Raw genomic sequence first — 18,600 nt, 5'->3', positions numbered from 1 at the left:
TTACATTCCTCTTCATTACTAACACAGTAGCATAAGGTTCTCACTCAATCTCTCTCTAATCATGGAATCTTTCTAACTTTCTGGCTGGTTGAACGCCAAGCAGATCAAAACATTTTTCCATCACTATTGCTGTCGCCTCGCATAACAACAGAATGCTATCAGTCTTGACCTCAGCCTCAACTTGAACCTTGTAATATCTTCGAAAAACCAACGAAAGGTCGTAAAGGTAGCGACAGAGAACACTTGGTCTGACTGCCAAGACCGCCTCTTGAATAACCTAATAAATGGAAACATGGGTGTCAATCCAGGGAGGGAGAAAGAGACTGTGCATGTGTCCAAGATAAACAAGCAATCAGGAAAAAGGGTCTCATCTTACATGGGGTACCTAAAAACTGACAAATACAAGATGGTTATCTCTACAACGTGCTGAGGTGTACATGATGCATGAAACTTGAGGCTGCAATACTACTAGATAGCAATTGGTCCAATTCCAGATGAATTAAACTAAACAATGTTTATCATAACAAGGCAGCAAACTCCAACATAGAGATTAAGCGCACACGCTATCTGAGACTTTTATGTGCTTAAGAATCTGAAATCTTGGTTCTTCATCTATAATGAGGTCCAACAGAAAAACAGGGACTCTAATATTTTCAAGCAGTTGTTACTAAGAGCCACATAACACGAAGCGAGACATCACGTCACTCATAATATCTTAAAAAGTCTTACCTCGGCAAACTTGATAAGCTGCAAACCCAACAAACGCCCTTCAGTACTCTTTCGGCCAGCATCCAGCTCAATGGTAACATCCTGGGCCTGTTCAAAGGGGCATATTATCTCTTTAGTTTACCTTTACCAAAAGATATAATTTCTTTAGTCTACTAGAAGATATCCGGTTAGGATAAATAACACTTATCATCTTTAGTTCGTTCATCGGTACCCCAGATTTACTGATCACAGAACGTGCACAAGCAAGTGCAAACTGGAGAGAAACACCAGTATCTCCCTGCACAGAAAAGAACCCAACTGTTGATATACAAATCCAGTAATTCATAATAATGACTTCCTCTACAGGAGAAATATATATACATATAGCAAGTGTCAGGATAAGAGATGATATCTGAAATGAAATAAACCTTCAAACAGAAAGTGTGCAATGCAAAAGGGGAGGTACCTGATTTGAGAGGATATCATATAAACTCAGCATATAGTCGGCTGAATGATCATTTTTTAAGTCATTGTACCTGTTGATGACATAATTGATCAGCACAACACACAGAATAATTCTAAAGGTGTGAGAAAAGTACAAGTAGGGGAGAAAACTAACTTAATTGCTCCACAGCCAATTACATCTGCAATTTGTTCACGTTCCTCCCATGTCCACCTTGCTGCCATCTCTGTTCACAAATGAAAAGAATACATTAACATTCAACAATTTAGACAGAAAAAGTTAAGTAATCAAATCATACCCATTTCGTCAATATACTCTCTGCAAACACGCTTGGCTTTATCAAGCAAAGTGCTGGAGGAACCAGCCAATTCCTTCTTGTCACCGCCCAGAACAAGACCGTACCCCACGTGAGTCAATTGCTTCTCACATTCACCAAGCCAGCCTGCGTGTTCCGCAGCCTGTGACAAAAAGTTTAGAACCAGCTCTATTACTAATATCCAGCCCCAAGTTATTATTACTCTGTACTTCCTGAGTTGGTATTGGGTACAATGCAGCATCAACCTTAATGAAAAAGCTAATTAATTGCCCTATCAGTGAAAACCAAAAAAAAAAACAAAAAAAGGAAAAAGAATAATTGTGCTCAGACAGCGGCACATCTTGAGGCTAAAAGCAAGGAAATATACATAATCATGACACTATGTTACTGAATGGCATCATGCAACCAAAGCATACAGAGCCATGTACATATGCAATCTCAGACATTCATAGGAAGGAAGGAGATACTCACCGCAAAAATGGTTTGCGTATAATCTATTAGAGAATTGTCAGACATGTGGACTATCCACTCAGCATTTTCTTTTTTCAAATAATGCCTGAAAAAGCATAAAGCATGACACATGTCAGTGACCTGTATCCAGATATAAACGCACCAGCATGTACTGTAATCTAGGAAAAGAAATGCTCAAAATTTCCCAGGAAGCAAGTATTATATGGCTTCCTCTAGAAGGCATAAAAAGTAGCATAAAGTACAAACTAACCAAAGAGCAGCGAGATCAATTAACGCATTGTTATAATCGCCATTGGATTTCACAGCAAGTAAAGGGTCTCCCCCTCCAATTTGAATCCAACAGCCATTGCTGCTATCCTGTACATACCCGTCTTTCTCCAAACCCTTCAAAATTTCAGGGATACCCTCCCAATAAGAACTTAACACCTGATGGAAAAGCAATAAAAATACATACTATGAGCACCAGAATTCTTTCTATAAAGGAACACAAGACAGCAGGCTTCAAACACTAGGTCGATACCAGAAAGATTGCCAATATCGTTCAGTGATGAGACCATACCTTCTGAAACACAGTAACACCGAGGCGATCATATGTCTGTTGATAATCTAGTAGTAGGCTGACCTGGCAAATCTTTCGCCATGCCTTGCGGTATGTTGCGTCCCCTCCCTACATAACATTTCAAAAGATATGTATTCATTTCGTGAAAACCAACACAGCACATATGTATTCATTTCGTGATATTGCAAGTGACCAAAAAAATTTAACATAATATTTTTACTAGGAATTACCAATAGGTACCATTATAGTGTTCTTAGTTAGTGGCAGGTCCACCCATTAAAGCCCACTAATCAGAGGTCCATAATTAAGAGAAAACATGAAAATGGACCAAATTTTTTAAGCCCAGGTCCTGTACACGTGCGGGACAAATTGTACGAAATTTCTAAATACCTAAACTACCCTTCCAATCCTACATATATTAAAGCAGTCTATTTCAAAGTTTCTAAAAAAAATCTCTGCTCTCTTTCTTCTTCTGGATTTGGAACTAGGGTTTCTGAAGATTTCTTCTGCGATTTTTAACAGGTATGTTGCTTAATCTTTTCGTTTTCTTCTTTCTGCTACAGTTTAATGGAGATAGGTTGTGTTCTGTTTTTTTTTTTATGATTCTTGTTCGTTTTTATTCAGTTATTTGGTTAGATTGTTAAGTTTTTAGTTTATTTTAGCTTTCGATTTGATTATCTTTCTGTTTTCTTTTCAAAATCAGTTTTGTTTTCACTTTCAGATCGTATTATCCAGCAGTACATATATGACATACTCATTGTTTGTGCTACAGTTTTTGAATCATTATAAGATTTGAATTTTGGATCATGGAGATTGGTTGTGTTCTGTTTTGTTTTTTATGAATCTTGTTCGTATTTATTAAGTTATTTGGTTAGATTGTTAAGTTTTTAGCTTATTTTAGCTTTCGATTTGATTATCTTTTTGTTCTTTTTTCAAAATCAGTTTTGTTCTCACTTTCAGATCGTATTATCCAGCAGTACATATATGACATACTCATTGTTTGTGCTACAGTTTTTGAATCATTATAAGATTAGAATTTTGGATCATGGAGATTGGTTGTGTTCTGTTTGTTTTTTATGAATCTTGTTCGTATTTATTCAGTTATTTGGTTAGATTGTTAAGTTTTTAGCTTATTTTAGCTTTCGATTTGATTATCTTTCTGTTTTCTTTTCAAAATCAGGTTTGTTTTCACTTTCAGATCGTATTATCCAGCAGTACATATATGACATACTCATTGTTTCTGCTACAGTTTTTGAATCATGTTTAAGATTTGAATTTTGGATCATGGAGATTGGTTGTGTTCTGTTTGTTTTTCATGAATCTTGTTCGTATTTATTCAGTTATTTGGTTAGATTGTTAAGTTTTTAGCTTATTTTAGCTTTCGATTTGATTATCTTTCTGTTTTCTTTTCAAAATCAGGTTTGTTTTCACTTTCAGATCGTATTATCCAGCAGTACATATATGACATACTCATTGTTTCTGCTACAGTTTTTGAATCATGTTTAAGATTTGAATTTTGGATCATGGAGATTGGTTGTGTTCTGTTTGTTTTTTATGAATCTTGTTCGTATTTATTCAGTTATTTGGTTAGATTGTTAAGTTTTTAGCTTATTTTAGCTTTCGATTTGATTATCTTTCTTTTCTTTTTTCAAAATCAGTTTTGTTCTCACTTTCAGATCGTATTATCCAGCAGTACATATATGACATACTCATTGTTTCTGCTACAGTTTTTGAATCATGTTTAAGATTTGAATTTTGGATCATGGAGATTGGTTGTGTTCTGTTTGTTTTTTATGAATCTTGTTCGTATTTATTCAGTTATTTGGTTAGATTGTTAAGTTTTTAGCTTATTTTAGCTTTCGATTTGATTATCTTTCTGTTTTCTTTTCAAAATCAGGTTTGTTTTCACTTTCCGATCGTATTATCCAGCAGTACATATATGACATACTCATTGTTTCTGCTACAGTTTTTGAATCATGTTTAAGATTTGAATTTTGGATCATGGAGATTGGTTGTGTTCTGTTTGTTTTTTATGAATCTTGTTCGTATTTATTCAGTTATTTGGTTAGATTGTTAAGTTTTTAGCTTATTTTAGCTTTCGATTTGATTATCTTTCTGTTTACTTTTCAAAATCAGTTTTGTTCTCACTTTTAGATCGTATCATCCAGCAGTACATATATGACATACTCATTGTTTCTGCTACAGTTTTTGAATCATGTTTAAGATTTGAATTTTGGATCATGGAGATTGGTTGTGTTCTGTTTGTTTTTTTATTAATCTTGTTCGTATTTATTCAGTTATTTGGTTAGATTGTTAAGTTTTTAGCTTATTTTAGCTTTCGATTTGATTATCTTTCTGTTTTCTTTTCAAAATCAGGTTTGTTTTCACTTTCAGATCGTATTATCCAGCAGTACATATATGACATACTCATTGTTTCTGCTACAGTTTTTGAATCATGTTTAAGATTTGAATTTTGTATCATGGAGATTGGTTGTGTTCTGTTTGTTTTTTATGAATCTTGTTCGTATTTATTCAGTTATTTGGTTAGATTGTTAAGTTTTTAGCTTATTTTAGCTTTCGATTTGATTATCTTTCTGTTTTCTTTTCAAAATCAGTTTTGTTCTCACTTTCAGATCGTATTATCCAGCAGTACATATATGACATACTCATTGTTTCTGCTACAGCTTTTGAATCATGTTTAAGATTTGAATTTTGGATCATGGAGATTGGTTGTGTTCTGTTTGTTTTTTATGAATCTTGTTCGTATTTATTAAGTTATTTGGTTAGATTGTTAAGTTTTTAGCTTATTTTAGCTTTCGATTTGATTATCTTTCTGTTTTCTTTTCAAAATCAGGTTTGTTTTCACTTTCAGATCGTATTATCCAGCAGTACATATATGACATACTCATTGTTTCTGCTACAGTTTTTGAATCATGTTTAAGATTTGAATTTTGGATCATGGAGATTGGTTGTGTTCTATTTGTTTTTTATGAATCTTGTTCGTATTTATTCAGTTATTTGGTTAGATTGTTAAGTTTTTAGCTTATTTTAGCTTTCGATTTGATTATCTTTCTGTTTTCTTTTCAAAATCAGGTTTGTTTTCACTTTCAGATCGTATTATCCAGCAGTACATATATGACATACTCATTGTTTCTGCTACAGTTTTTGAATCATGTTTAGATTTGAATTTTGGATCATGGAGATTGGTTGTGTTCTGTTTGTTTTTTATGAATCTTGTTCGTATTTATTCAGTTATTTGGTTAGATTGTTAAGTTTTTAGCTTATTTTAGCTTTCGATTTGATTATCTTTCTGTTTTCTTTTCAAAATCAGGTTTGTTCTCACTTTCAGATCGTATTATCCAGCAGTACATATATGACATACTCATTGTTTCTGCTCTTAGATTCTGTTTCTTGCATAGATCTCTCACTTTTTTTAGTTTGACCCATGAGTACGTATGTGAAATACTGTATTTTAATACTGTTACATCTTTGTCATATTTGCAGGTTCAAAACATGTCTGACGCAGAGTGTTCCAATCCAAATACCTACTGCTATGCATACATTTACTATAAGCATCATCATTTTGCTCACCTCGTTACTTTTAAGTCTAGTATTGATGACCTGAAATTTCTTATTTGTGAAAACTGGAGAACCTTGAACCCTTCTGAGATTATCATCACTTATGTTGAGAATGGTGTCAAAGTGCCTGTGATTGCTGACTTTCAACTTCATGGTCTCGCTGCCTTGCATTTTTCAAAGTAATCGGCGTTCTTTGAGCTGCATGTGGATTTTCTTTCTGCTGGTGGATGTAGTTCCTCTACATTCAGCGACGTCGACAACAATTCAGAACTGATTAGGGCAGATAGAGATAGTTATGAAACTGATGGAAAATAAATTGTTAAACCTCTTCTGTCCAATGGGTGGGAGAATGTTTTTGATGATCCTAACAAGCTTTTTAGTGGTGGTGTTGATGCTGTTCGGTTGTCCTGTCAAAAGTATTGTTTGAATACTGGGTATCGCGTAACAAAGGTGAAGAATGATCGTGAAAGGTTCACAATGAAATGCAGTAAAGTCCCATGCACTTGGATGATCCATGCAGTTGCTATTGATTCTACTTGCGATGTTTTTAGGATAAAAAAGTATGTTGGGAGGAACACTTGTGGAGCTGGTGTGAAGTTGAGAAGTCCTAAAGTATCGAAGAAGCTGGTACACAACCTTATTCATGATCGTGTGATGCACAACCCACTTATCAAGCCTCGCGAAATTGAAGATTATATAAAAGTTGGTGCTGGTGTTAATATCAAATATCACCATGCATATCATGGTTTGGAACAGTCACACCACGAAATTTTTGGGAATGATGTAAAGTCTTACTCTGATCTGGTTTGGTGGGTGAATTCATTGAAAGAAACAAATCCTGGCTCTTATGAGGATTTTCAGTTTAACGATGCAACTCAGACATTTGAAAGGTTATTCATCGCAATAGGCGCTTGTATTGAAGGTTATAGACTTTTTCGACCAATGATTTTTGTTGATGCAACTTTTCTGACCGGGAGATTTAGAGGTACCCTTATGGCTGCTACTTGTCTGAATGGGAATCAAGGCAAGTGCTCTTTGTTACGTTTTAATTGTTATTGTTTACAAGTTATTCACTGCTTTTAATCGTTGGAACTTTTTGAGTATACCATTTATGTACTGAAAAGTTATTGTGTCTAACACACATTAATTCATATATGTAAGCATAAGACCTTTTTTTGAGTACAATATGTCTATTATGTACTGGAAATTCTTAGTCTATTTTCCAGTACATAATATATGTTACGTCTATGAATATAGCAACATATTTAGTGACAGTATATAATATATGTACTGTTTGTTTTTTCCAGGTTTTTATCCGCTAGCCTTTGGATTGGTCCCAGGACAGGATGTTGACAATTGGGATTGGTTTATGTGCAATCTTAGCAACATTGTTGATGACCCTCCTATCACCTTTATGTCTGATCGTCATGAAGGATTGTTGAGGGCTATTCCTAAACACTTTCCTACTTCCCATCATGGCTATTGTTACTACCACTTGCAAGGAAACTTACCAATCAGGAAATCGGACGAGAAGTACAAAGAAGTTATGGCTTGTTTCAAAAAAGCAACTTATGCTCTCACACCAGCAAGATATGAAGAAGCACTAATGGAAATGGAGTTAATGGGAAGGCCTGGGGTTGCTGAGTATTGCCGCAATATGCCTAGGGAACATTGGTCCACCGCATTCTTCACTGGCTGTAGATTTGGTCATACTACATCAAGCGTTGCTGAGTCCTTCAATAATTGGATTCGGAAAGACAAGAGGTTGCCTGCCTGCGCCCTCGTTCACATGATCAGGTTTGTGTGTGTGTTTTTTTTGTTGGTGTTTTCTTTGTTTTTGGTTCATTTTTTTTTTGTTCAAAATTTATTACAGGTGTTCTTTTTGTTCCATTCATAGGTTACGCGTTATGGAGTTGATGAATGAACGTCGCGAAATGAGTCTTTTGATGGACCCAGAGAAGCTCACTCCTACCTACGAGGCGTTACTTAAAGAACATATTCAAATTGGTCGAGTTTGGAATGTTACTCAGTCATCTGCGTATGAGTATGAGATTCATTCGCCTAGGTTAGCTTTATCCCATAAAACAACTTTTACTGAACTATAGCATACATGTAGGAGTGAATCATATGTTTTGTTTTTTTGTATGTGTTTGCAGTGCTGCATATATGTACTGCTTTTTAAGTTATTTGTGCTGAAAAGCTTTTTACGCATCTGCAGGTCTCACACTGTTGATCTGCTGAACAAGACTTGCACCTGCCAAAGATGGCGTGTTTATGGTTTTCCATGCTCTCATGCTACAGCAGCTATATCTGCCAAGGGTGATCGATACGTAGATTATATCGAAAACTACTTCAAAGTTACAAATTTTCAGCAGCTGTATTCAATTGCTATCAGACCAATCCCCAACTACAACAGGCCAGAGCAGTATCTGCCAGAGGATACTATTTTTCCACTCCATCCACGAGTTCCACCAGGTAGGCCAAAGGGAAATCGTATCAAGAATGCATGGGAGAAAGCTAGGAAGTCCGTCCGTTGTTCCAACTGTAAGAAGAAAACTCACCACAACAAGGCAACGTGTACTGTCATTCCTTCATACCCATGAGTTTTAGATTTTCAGTTCTCCCTTATTAGTTCTATTGGTCACAATGCAGATTCTGTTTTGCGCATCATTTTAAATACTTTTGTTCGCTTTTTTTAGAGTGCTGAAATTATGTACTGTTTGATATCTTTCTGGGACAAGGTACTTTGTGCTCATTTAAGACTCTTTTAATGGTACTTTGTACTGCATTATCCACTTTCAATATTATTGGTTTTCAGGTTGATTTCCAAGTTTGTTCAATACTTTCTGAGCACAACTATTATGTACTTTCTGTTCAATTAAGACACACCAAACAAAGAGACCAGCTCTGAGATTCATGTTCTCTCCCATCATGATTAACAAATTTAGAGAGTCATATTCTTCAATTGACTCTAATAGCTGGTCTATGTTACATAATACACACCAAAACACTTCATACTATGGAATTTTACCATCCAACATGTCAACATTTTTATAAAGCCAAACAACTGTACATAGATTAAACACAAACACCATAGTTTCGAGAACAACTGTTATCAAAATAAATAAGAATAATTACTAAACTTTGATATTGTCTAAAACAAACTAGCAAACTCTGAATATGTTCTCTATGATAACTTATATTATGCATTCCTAATTCATATAAGCACTGTCTTAAAAACCTTTTGGAGCATGAATATTCCAGCTCTCCTCAGGAGGAGATGTTGCTGAGAGTATTTTGCATGCTAAAGAGATCCTCTTCTTATGTATTTTGTCCTTTAGTTCTTCTGGGTCTCCCAAGCTCATTCGCACTCCATCAATTACTTCCTCCTTTGCAACTTTCTTCATGATGTGCATGATATATATTGCACAATCTGGATAGTCTCCCTGTTGAGGTGTTGGGTAACTAATCATATTTACTCTGCTTACAAGTGGAAGGCGCAGGCTCGAAAAGCGTTCATTAATTGCTAAAAAGCAGTATTCTGCCATAAGATTAGCATTATCGAGACACTCATTTTTGGATACAGCTTCCCAAGTGTTGTAGTGGAAGAATTCGCCTTTCTCGCATTCATACACAAGAAGCGTCCAATGCACGTTTTGGTGTGACATTGGAATAATAATCTTCCTGGTTCCTTCCTCCATATTCCTGATGGGTAAGAATACAGCAGTGTTTGCTGCTACTTGATGTACTGGGTCACTTAAATAAAACTGAAAAAGAATTAAATTTATCAGTGTAGTAAATATGTATTTAAAATTATAGTGTAAAACACATATATGAAAGCATAATATTTGTTACAACATCAAAAAAAAATTGTTTCGTTTTAGTTTCGCAGATATGCTATGCCCTTTACAAAGACATGATGCATGTTGTTTATAAAGATAAATTGGAAAACATACCCAGCCTGTTGGATCAATGTGGAGTACTGGAATGTACTTTCTCTGTCCATTCACTGGTTGCTCATTATGATATGCTTTTTTAAGTTGGTATTGCCAGTAATTTATAAGATCTCCCTCTAAATCCCTGTTATGTAGCAGATCTTCAAAGGTCTCTGCAGATAATATGTGATGACCAATCACAGCAGGAGCTTTCCAAGCACTGTTGCTGCAAATTCAAATAATCCAAATCAATTATAAGTTTGATTCTAAACGAAGTACATAAAGTTTTGTTAAAATGAAAGGGACATATCCAAGAGAGACTCACATTGAGGTAGCTTTGTCAAAAAAATGAGAGAGAAGCGCTCTTTGTTGTGAACTCAAATCCTTATAGAACGGAGATTTCCTTAGGCTCAACAACTTGCGTGCATTCTTCACTTTTTTAGTAAGTTCTTGCAGATTTGGATCACCTTTAGCTTTTCTCTTTCTCACATTCTCGCTATCCTTTTTCTGAACTTTCTCTGTTGGGCAATCTTTTCCAACTGGGTTTTCAGTTCTGGACTTTGTTTTTCGCCTTTTATGTCCCGACAGTCCTTTGCCACTAGCAAACTCAGGATCAACTCTTTTCTGCGGGTGGCTCCGAGTTACTGGCTTCTGAGGGGTGTATGTGATTTTTGGAGTAAGTTTCTTCTCCTTGGCTGAGATAGTCGGCTTTTTCTTCTCCTTGTCCATGACTGACGTGGTCGACTTCGCTATTGGTTTGACTTCATTACTCTTTGTAGCCAGCCTATCTTCGAGTCTCTTGGCAAGTATTACGTCATCTTCCTCTGATGTTTGACTAACTCCAGGTTCGTTATCCTTCAATATACCATAAACGTAAAAAAAAATGAGAGACTAAAAAAGCAAAAAAAAAATGAACAGAATAGAACATATGTATTCTTGGATTCTTTTCAGTACAGAAGTTATGTACTTTTAGTTTCACTGAGTACATAACATATGTACTGTTGGTTTTTCCCATGTTATTGAACATATGTAACATAAGTGGTCCATTAAGTATTGATAAATTTGTTACTTTTCACTTTTTTGGTAATTATAATTATCTTCTGTAGCTCAGAAAGAAGTTGGAGAGTCTCAGCATATGCTTTAGCTTTTTCGGCGCTCATATTCTTCTTCAGTCGAGCTTCCTCTGCCTTTTCAGCATCTAAAACTGGATACTTCTGTTTGAGAATCGGCAGCATTAGTACATATGCTAAAAGCATCATTAAAAACAAAACATAAATTCATTAAACAGAAGTAGATTTAGGTACTTACAAGACTCTCTAATTTTTTAGTAGGCTGTTGCTTTCTGTCATTCTTCATTTTCTTCTTCCTTTCTACTTCATTGAATGGAATGGGATCCCAAGGTTTCCTTATTCCCTGCATTTGAAACAAATCAGACTACGAGCTATTTGACCAAAAATTGATATACGTACTGCTGGTTATATGTATCAGAAGGATATATGTACTAGGTTTAGAACATGTTCATACTTCTTGTTCAGGTTGCTGAAGATCAGCTTTCAAACGAGCTTTTTCAGCTGCAGCTAAAACAATTGCAGAGGCTTCATAAAGTGTAGGTGAAGTATCGATTTGAGCTTGCTCATCCGAGGGATCCGTTTAAGCTTGATCTGATGCTCCTCTAGAAGCTGAAGCTTCATTATGCGCAGGCGCAACTACAAGATGGATTTGAGGTGGATCAGGTGCACCTAGATCAATTGCAGGCTGCTGCACCTCTTCTCCATTTTGATCACTTGGTCCTAAACCCAAGTCAAAAGTTGGTCTTGAAACTTGTGATGGAGGATCCAGATCTTTCGCATAAAATTTGTCGAAGATTTGAGAAGATTCCATTTTTTCCAAGCTTGGTAAACTACCAGTCGACGGGTACTCCAGACTAAGAATTCCTAAGGATGGATAAGGATCTCCCATAATTTCAGCTTGTAGATATTTTTAGTACTCATCGGTATAAATACCCTTCCCATGGATGGCCAGGTCAATCAGTTTCTCCATCGGCACGGTATGCAGTTCTTTGAGACTCGGCAGCTCACAAACCAAAGGCATAAACTGCATATTCGGCAACATTTCTTCAAGCGATTCACCCTACATAAATGCAATGCCAAACCGTATTATTTTATAGGATGACAAAGTATAAAATTGGTAACTAGTGTAACGTTCAATTCGCTCACCTGTCTATCTCTAAGAGAACCAATTTCCACTTCAATATTACCTAGAACTTGTGTCGTTGCTGTTTGTTGGAGTTCAGCCTTTTCAGTCTGTTATTCAACATAAGGTGATATGTTTTTAATCAGTATTGCAGATATGTACTTGTATGTTTTTTCAGTATAGTAGATATGTACTGACAAGTTTTAGTTTTTTACAAACTAAACTAATACTAGAAAGAATATAACTTACCTGTGATGGTTCTGGCATGCTCTTTTCCTCTTGCAGCTCTTTCACCTTTCGCTCCAAATCAGATCTAGCCCAAATTTTAAACTGTGAAACTTCAATATCGAACTGTGTGAGATTTTCTTCAGAGCCCCCCATAACAGGCATTGTTGGAGTAGCATTTCCCTGTTCATTCGACTTTTCTTGGGTATCATCTGGAATTTCCTGTTCATCCTCTGTTACCAAAGGAGTAGTTGCTGATGGAACGGTGTCATCCAAATCATCATGCCCTTCTTCAGAGCTACTGCTAGATTCTTCTTCTCCCGAGTTTGGTTGTGGAGGTGGGTAAGCTCTGTGATATATATCATTCAAAAGATCTTCTAGGATACTCACATCAATGGGGAGGCCGTCCTCTTTCCTGCTCTGTAATTCACACCATTTTTCTGCAATTGTCAGCCTCAAATCTTCATTCTTTACTTCCAAATCCTCGAATTTTTCTTGCCAATCTACTGTCAATGGCACTTCTTCAACTGGAAGCCTTTGAGCAATTTCATTCAACATTTCTTTTTCATACATAGTATATTCATCCTTAAATTCTTTAGAGAACTGGAAAAGTACATATAACGCACACATATAACCAGTTTTTGTATTAGTATAACATATATGTACTCAAATAAATAGTGCATATGACACACACACAATCATTTTGGTCAATCAGAAAATTTCTTTTCTGATAGTGTCCTACCTAAAACAAATCATTTAAGTATAATTATTTATGAAAACACAAATAATTATACTTAAATTCATCAACTTTAATCAGTTTTTTAGATATGTACTGGTGCATCATTGTTTCCTAAACCAAAACTACAAGAAGCATAATGAAATAAAACTTATCCTAGTAATATGTATTGTTCTTCTTAGGGATTTACTGTGTATTGCGAAGCCTCCATATCCTTTAGAAACTCAACAGATATTTCTTTGATGTTCCACCTTGCCGCTCTTGGAAGGTATCGATCATCTGGTAACGTCACTGGTTTCACCAAGTGAGTATGCTCCGCATACAACAACTATGACAAAAATAACATCAATAGAATCAAATACAGAAACTTAAATGACAGTAGAGTAAATATGTACTTGGAAAAAAAAAGCTTGTACTAGATGATCGATACCAACAAATAGACGACACAACCAGTGATGTCCTCGGGAGTGTTGTAGTTCTGATTGATTTTCTTCTCTAAGAAACTATGTATCAGGTCAGGCCAAGATACATTCTTTGACTTCTCAAGATCATCAACTAAATCAAAGTACTTTTCTTTGAGTTTATGAGCATCTTTTGTTGTAAAAAACAAAGTAATACACATAAACATGCATAATAGCTTAACCATATCTTCAATTGTTTGTTCAGTTTCTACTCTTGGTATCATGTACTTCATATCTTCATCATCTTCATTATCGGTTACTTGTTCATCATTGTCATCATCACTGTCTTCGCCACCTTCAGATTTACAATTCTTGATACCAGTACGCTTGAGCAGTTTCAAGATGGCATCTTGTAGCATTGGTCTTGTAACCGTGTTGCTATCACCAAAGTGTCTAATGTAGAATGGTTTCTGCCTCCATCCACCACCTACCATCAAAAAGGTGTCATCAGTTCTTCTTCCTGCCATTCTTGGCATTCCAAACATTACACCCATTTTTTCTGGTGTCGACGTGATAATGTGTGTTTCACCTCTTCTAACAAACTCAAATGTGAGCTCATTCTTGACTCGACCCCTTTTGTAACACTTCAAGTACTTTTTCACTGCAGCTTCCAACTTTTCCCAATGACTTTCTGAGTACTTAGTGTGCCAGAACATCAAAAACATCTGTCCATAAGAAGATTCGGCTATCTTTTCCAATGTGGCTTCACTCAAAGTATATTTACTCGCCTTCATTCTGGCAACCAGGCTATGTAATGCTGTGAAACCAGACCTATATAACTTCCTAACATATTTTGGCACAACCTTACCTGCAAAATTTAATTGGTTTTATTTCAGTACAACATTTATGGACTACACATTCATCATCTCAGAAACACAATCAATCACTATTGGCCTTATGTACTTCATATACAAAGATCATTATCACATAAACAAAGAAACAGATGAATTTAGAGTACATAAACACTACAATGTCTCAGTTTTTTAGTTATGTACTGCCAATTATGTGCCAGAAACACAAACAGTGGTAAATAGACACATAAAAAATGTTACCCATTCACTATTGGACTTATGTACTGTCAAAAAACAACCTAATTAAGAAAAAACCTCAGTATTTGATATATGTACTGCTGGCTCTATGTATCAGAAATAAAATGAAACAAATTGCATATCACTTTTGATTCTTATTCTACAGTTTTATAGTTATGTACTGCCAATTCTAAGTGCTAGAAACACAAAGTAGAAGTTGCATGTAAACTCTGATAGGTTTTCTGAATCAGTACCTTTTTTCTTCGATTTTGGTGTTTCAACCTTTTTACTCTTTTTTCTCTTTGATTTTCGTCTTGAAATTCTTGAATCGTCTTCTGATGTTCTAGGAGCAGTGCTATCATCCATTATTGTTTCTTCTTCTTGGATTGTTCTTGTGATTTTTCTTGTTTTAACCATTATCGGAAGAGAAGAGAAATATAGGTTTAGGGTTTTTCAAACTAGCAAAAATCTCTGAATGATTTTTGAGATCTGTTGTCTCAAAAATCTCTAAATGAATTTGGTTTTTGATTCTCTGAATTCTCTCTGTGAAGAGAAATTTTTTTCTCTTTGAAAACCGTAAGAAGTTGGTGGTAAGGGAAAGACAAACGAATGATTTTTCTGACCGTTTCAGCGGTTTTGTACGGGAATAGATAGTGGGTGCATTCTTCACACGTGGTAACTACTAGGGTAAGCTCGTCATTTTGCTCTTTTGAAAATATTATGGACCTAGTGATAAGTCTAAAACCCGGTTGGACCCTACTATAACTAAATATATGGGCTTAGGACCAAACAGCAAATTTTCCATATTTTTACCCTGAGCATATGATTCGCCTTCGACGCCTTGCTCCTAAAACTAGAATCACGCACCAACTTGGAAAACGATGTCTCAAAGAAATTCGACGACCTGAAGTGATCCACAATAGCTTGCACATCAGAATCCTCCCAGTCGGGGAACGACTCAATCAAGCTTTCGATCCAGCCTCCGAGCTGCAGTTACAGAATATTATATATCACCAAATCGTGCAAACTAGAAAGATAGCCCAGAAAATGAGATGTTTCAGGCAATAAAGAAAACAAAACCATCCTAGGAGTTGAAAAGTAAACGTACCTGATATCCAGAATCGAAAACATGGCTAACTGGAAGCACCTGGACATCTGCAAACTTCAGGAAGCGAGCTATCGTATCTCCGATGAATACCGACCTAAGATTGCGGACATCCATTGGCATTCCAATAGTTGAAGAAGAAAAATCAACTACTGCCTTAGTGACTGGGACCTTGGGTGCCCATCTTTTTACTCCTCTATGCAGCATATTCTCAATTAACTACAAGTAAACCATCCATAGTTAAACCATGTACATTTCACTTATAAAATTGCACTCATCTAAAGATATCACAAACCTGCGCTATGACTGCATTAGGCAAGCCTGCTTGTGCTGGCATCTTCTTATCTAACTGAAGCAAAAGGTCCTTGGAGCTTTTAAAGTCCTCAGCCGCCAGAGTCTGCTCCTGTCTAGACTTGGACAAATGTCTTTCTGTACTCTCCATCTTCAGTTGGAGTTGGCGTGCAAGATTGATAGCTGCAGATGGCGTTGTTGCTGCTACCCTAATAGATGGTGCTGCTGCTGCTACCCTAATAGATGGTGTTGCTGCTGCTACCCTGTTAGATGTTTTTGGGGCTAGTGGTAGTAGGTCTGCATCATCATCATCACCACCATTATCATCATGGCATATTTTCTCTTTCAACATTGCTTCAAGGTTTGAGTTTACTTGCTTGAAATGGGTATTCCTGAAAGTCCACTTGTCACCCTGCTTCTCCAGCATATTCTGCATATTGAAAAAGGAAATTATTAAACATAGATATGATGATAATTGTGTGTATCTAGCATTCATCAAAAACTAATATACCTGCAAATTGATACTAGGAACAAACCATCAAAATCGAAACTCAAGTTCCATACAAGTTTGATCAGAGAATACCATAATTTACATACAAATTTCATCAGACATGATAATTTAACCCTAATTTACAAACAAAATTCATCAGACATGATAAGAATACCCTAATTTAGATATGAGTTTAATTAGCATTCATCAAACAAGATACACATCAATAATACCAACAAACAAAACATTTCAACCGAAATAAATAAACAAAGTAGCAAAACTTTAGTAGATCTATAAACTTACGTATGCTCGTAACCTCTTTAAGAAGGCTGAGTAACTCTTCGATAGTCCTTGGACTCTTTCATTTTTAGTGTCAAAGAGAAATTTCAATCCACCCAGTTTACTCTCATTGAATCGAATACCTCCTTGTCCGATGAAATCACAAAAGTAGTCATTGTTCTTTAACACAAAAGTGTGAAGTTTCTCAAGAAACTCCTTTACAGTCTTGTAACCTCGTTCTCTTTTGACCACAAATGAGTGATCAGAACCAGAAGAAGGATTGATCTGATGGTGATCTGCTCTTCTTTTCTGATCCATGGTTGGTTGCGGTAATGAGAGGAGAAAAGAATAAAAACTGCAGCGGCGGATATCGTTAAGCCTTATTATATCAGAGCGGAGAAACCTATTCAGATTGGAATTAGGAAATGAGATTGAGAATTAGGAAATGAAGAAGTTACCTATTTAGATAGGAATTCGGAAATGAGATTGAGAATTAGGAAATGAAGAAGGAACCTATTTAGATTGGAATTAGGAAATGAGATTGGGAATTAGGAAATGAGATTGAGAATTAGGAAATGAAGAAGTTACCTATTTAGATTGGAATTCGGAAATGAGATTGGGAATTTAGGGAATGAAGAGAAAAGATTAAAAGAGAGATAATGCGGCGCCTAAAGGTTAGGGTTACCAGCCAATAAAGTTTCTTATGGGTTTATATACACCGTTTAATTGGGGGCCCAAAAAACAGTTAGGGCCTCACATTACACGATAAAAAAAAGGTCATCAAAATCTAATTGGGGGTTACCCCTTATCCCCATTTTTTTAATGGCTAAATTACCCTAAATGATTAGTGTTAATAATTAGTTAAGTTAAGTTAATTAGTGTGGTTAGGTCGAAGTCAGTTTTAAGAATGAAAATTGGAAGAAGAAAAAAAAATGTGTTTTTGTGTTGTGGGGAAGAAGAAGAAGAAGAAGAAGAAGGTGAGCTTTTTGGGGAATACTTAGGGTTATTGGTGAGCGATATTAGTGAAGGAAATTATGTTGGTGAAGGTTCGTATACACCATACATGATTGTGTTGATGGTGATATTATCTCAACTAATCATATGGATTGGATGTATGATGAAGAGATGTTAATAGAGGAAGCCTTAAATAATGGTGCAATTGAGGATCATGTTAATCAAAATGATGGAACCAATCCTCAAAATGAAGAACCCGAAGATCAAAACAATCAGGTAAACTTCCTATACTCTTCAAATTATATGTTTGTTGCTCCAAGTGGTCGAATCATAGACACTATGGAACAGCTCAGTGTAAGAGTCGTTATTGTCGAAGGGTTAACAAATTAACGACTCAGAAAAGTCGTCAATGACTAGACACAAATATTGACGACTCAAACCGGCAACTTTTCCAGGTTATGAAAAATCGTCAACCAAGTGTGATAACATTGATGACTCCAGCTAGCTAGGTCACCTAGAGTCATTAATATATTTTGATTAGACATTAACGACTCTAAAACTAAATACTCTCTGAAAATATAACTCTCAGGGTCGTCATTTTGGTATTCACATACAATGACGACTCTAACAAGATTCATGAGAGTCGCTATTACTGTTTTTCATAATTTCTGATTTCATATAATCATTTCATTGAATCGTAAAAGACATACATCTTTCATAGTGTTATATGGAAGGAAGTGAAATACAATAAATAATAATGGTGTACTTATACACTTAACCGTAAAGGCTGTAATTATAGGTAGTGCC

General features: G+C 35.8%; 5 protein-coding genes across 7 annotated transcripts; 1 reads left to right on the top strand and 4 right to left on the bottom strand.

Annotated features, from left to right (window-relative positions):
- Positions 1-55: 55 nt before the first annotated feature.
- LOC113296484 (arginine--tRNA ligase, chloroplastic/mitochondrial-like) lies at positions 56-6,267 on the bottom strand. Its single transcript, XM_026544790.1, has 10 exons — positions 6,238-6,267; positions 2,518-2,625; positions 2,209-2,384; positions 1,959-2,043; positions 1,470-1,629; positions 1,328-1,397; positions 1,175-1,244; positions 911-1,006; positions 730-816; positions 56-277 (listed from the first exon to the last, which is right to left on the bottom strand). Exons 1-10 carry the CDS (start codon positions 6,265-6,267, stop codon positions 56-58), a joined length of 1,104 nt encoding a protein of 367 aa, XP_026400575.1.
- A 306-nt stretch (positions 6,268-6,573) lies between these two features.
- Positions 6,574-7,993, top strand: LOC113296483 (protein FAR1-RELATED SEQUENCE 6-like). Its single transcript, XM_026544789.1, has 3 exons — positions 6,574-7,120; positions 7,404-7,879; positions 7,970-7,993. Exons 1-3 carry the CDS (start codon positions 6,574-6,576, stop codon positions 7,991-7,993), a joined length of 1,047 nt encoding a protein of 348 aa, XP_026400574.1.
- Positions 7,994-9,145: 1,152 nt separating this feature from the next.
- LOC113296481 lies at positions 9,146-11,990 on the bottom strand. The gene is made up of 7 exons (XM_026544788.1): positions 11,771-11,990; positions 11,556-11,608; positions 11,340-11,444; positions 11,108-11,245; positions 10,357-10,922; positions 10,053-10,257; positions 9,146-9,863 (listed from the first exon to the last, which is right to left on the bottom strand). The coding sequence occupies exons 1-7, from the start codon at positions 11,988-11,990 to the stop codon at positions 9,330-9,332; spliced, it is 1,821 nt and encodes a 606-aa protein (XP_026400573.1). The 3' UTR covers positions 9,146-9,329.
- Positions 10,747-15,127, bottom strand: LOC113300282. Of its 3 annotated transcripts, none has more exons than XM_026549503.1 (9): positions 14,929-15,127; positions 13,616-14,454; positions 13,376-13,513; positions 12,474-13,052; positions 12,248-12,334; positions 11,556-12,161; positions 11,340-11,444; positions 10,999-11,245; positions 10,747-10,886 (listed from the first exon to the last, which is right to left on the bottom strand). In XM_026549503.1, exons 1-6 carry the CDS (start codon positions 15,089-15,091, stop codon positions 12,012-12,014), a joined length of 1,956 nt encoding a protein of 651 aa, XP_026405288.1. In that variant the 5' UTR covers positions 15,092-15,127; the 3' UTR covers positions 10,747-10,886; positions 10,999-11,245; positions 11,340-11,444; positions 11,556-12,011. The 3 variants fall into 3 exon arrangements, with proteins under 3 accessions (XP_026405288.1, XP_026405287.1, XP_026405286.1); XM_026549502.1 differs by having other exon boundaries at positions 10,758-10,886; positions 11,101-11,245; XM_026549501.1 differs by lacking the exon at positions 10,747-10,886 and having other exon boundaries at positions 10,915-11,245.
- LOC113300283 lies at positions 14,512-17,507 on the bottom strand. Its single transcript, XM_026549504.1, has 4 exons — positions 16,864-17,507; positions 16,075-16,500; positions 15,783-15,998; positions 14,512-15,661 (listed from the first exon to the last, which is right to left on the bottom strand). The coding sequence occupies exons 1-4, from the start codon at positions 17,155-17,157 to the stop codon at positions 15,440-15,442; spliced, it is 1,158 nt and encodes a 385-aa protein (XP_026405289.1). The 5' UTR covers positions 17,158-17,507; the 3' UTR covers positions 14,512-15,439.
- Between the last annotated feature and the right edge of the window lie 1,093 nt (positions 17,508-18,600).

Source organism: Papaver somniferum, chromosome 7, assembly GCF_003573695.1.
Source record: "Papaver somniferum cultivar HN1 chromosome 7, ASM357369v1, whole genome shotgun sequence".
Lineage (NCBI taxonomy): Eukaryota > Viridiplantae > Streptophyta > Magnoliopsida > Ranunculales > Papaveraceae > Papaver > Papaver somniferum.
This window is presented reverse-complemented; position numbering and strand designations above follow the sequence as displayed.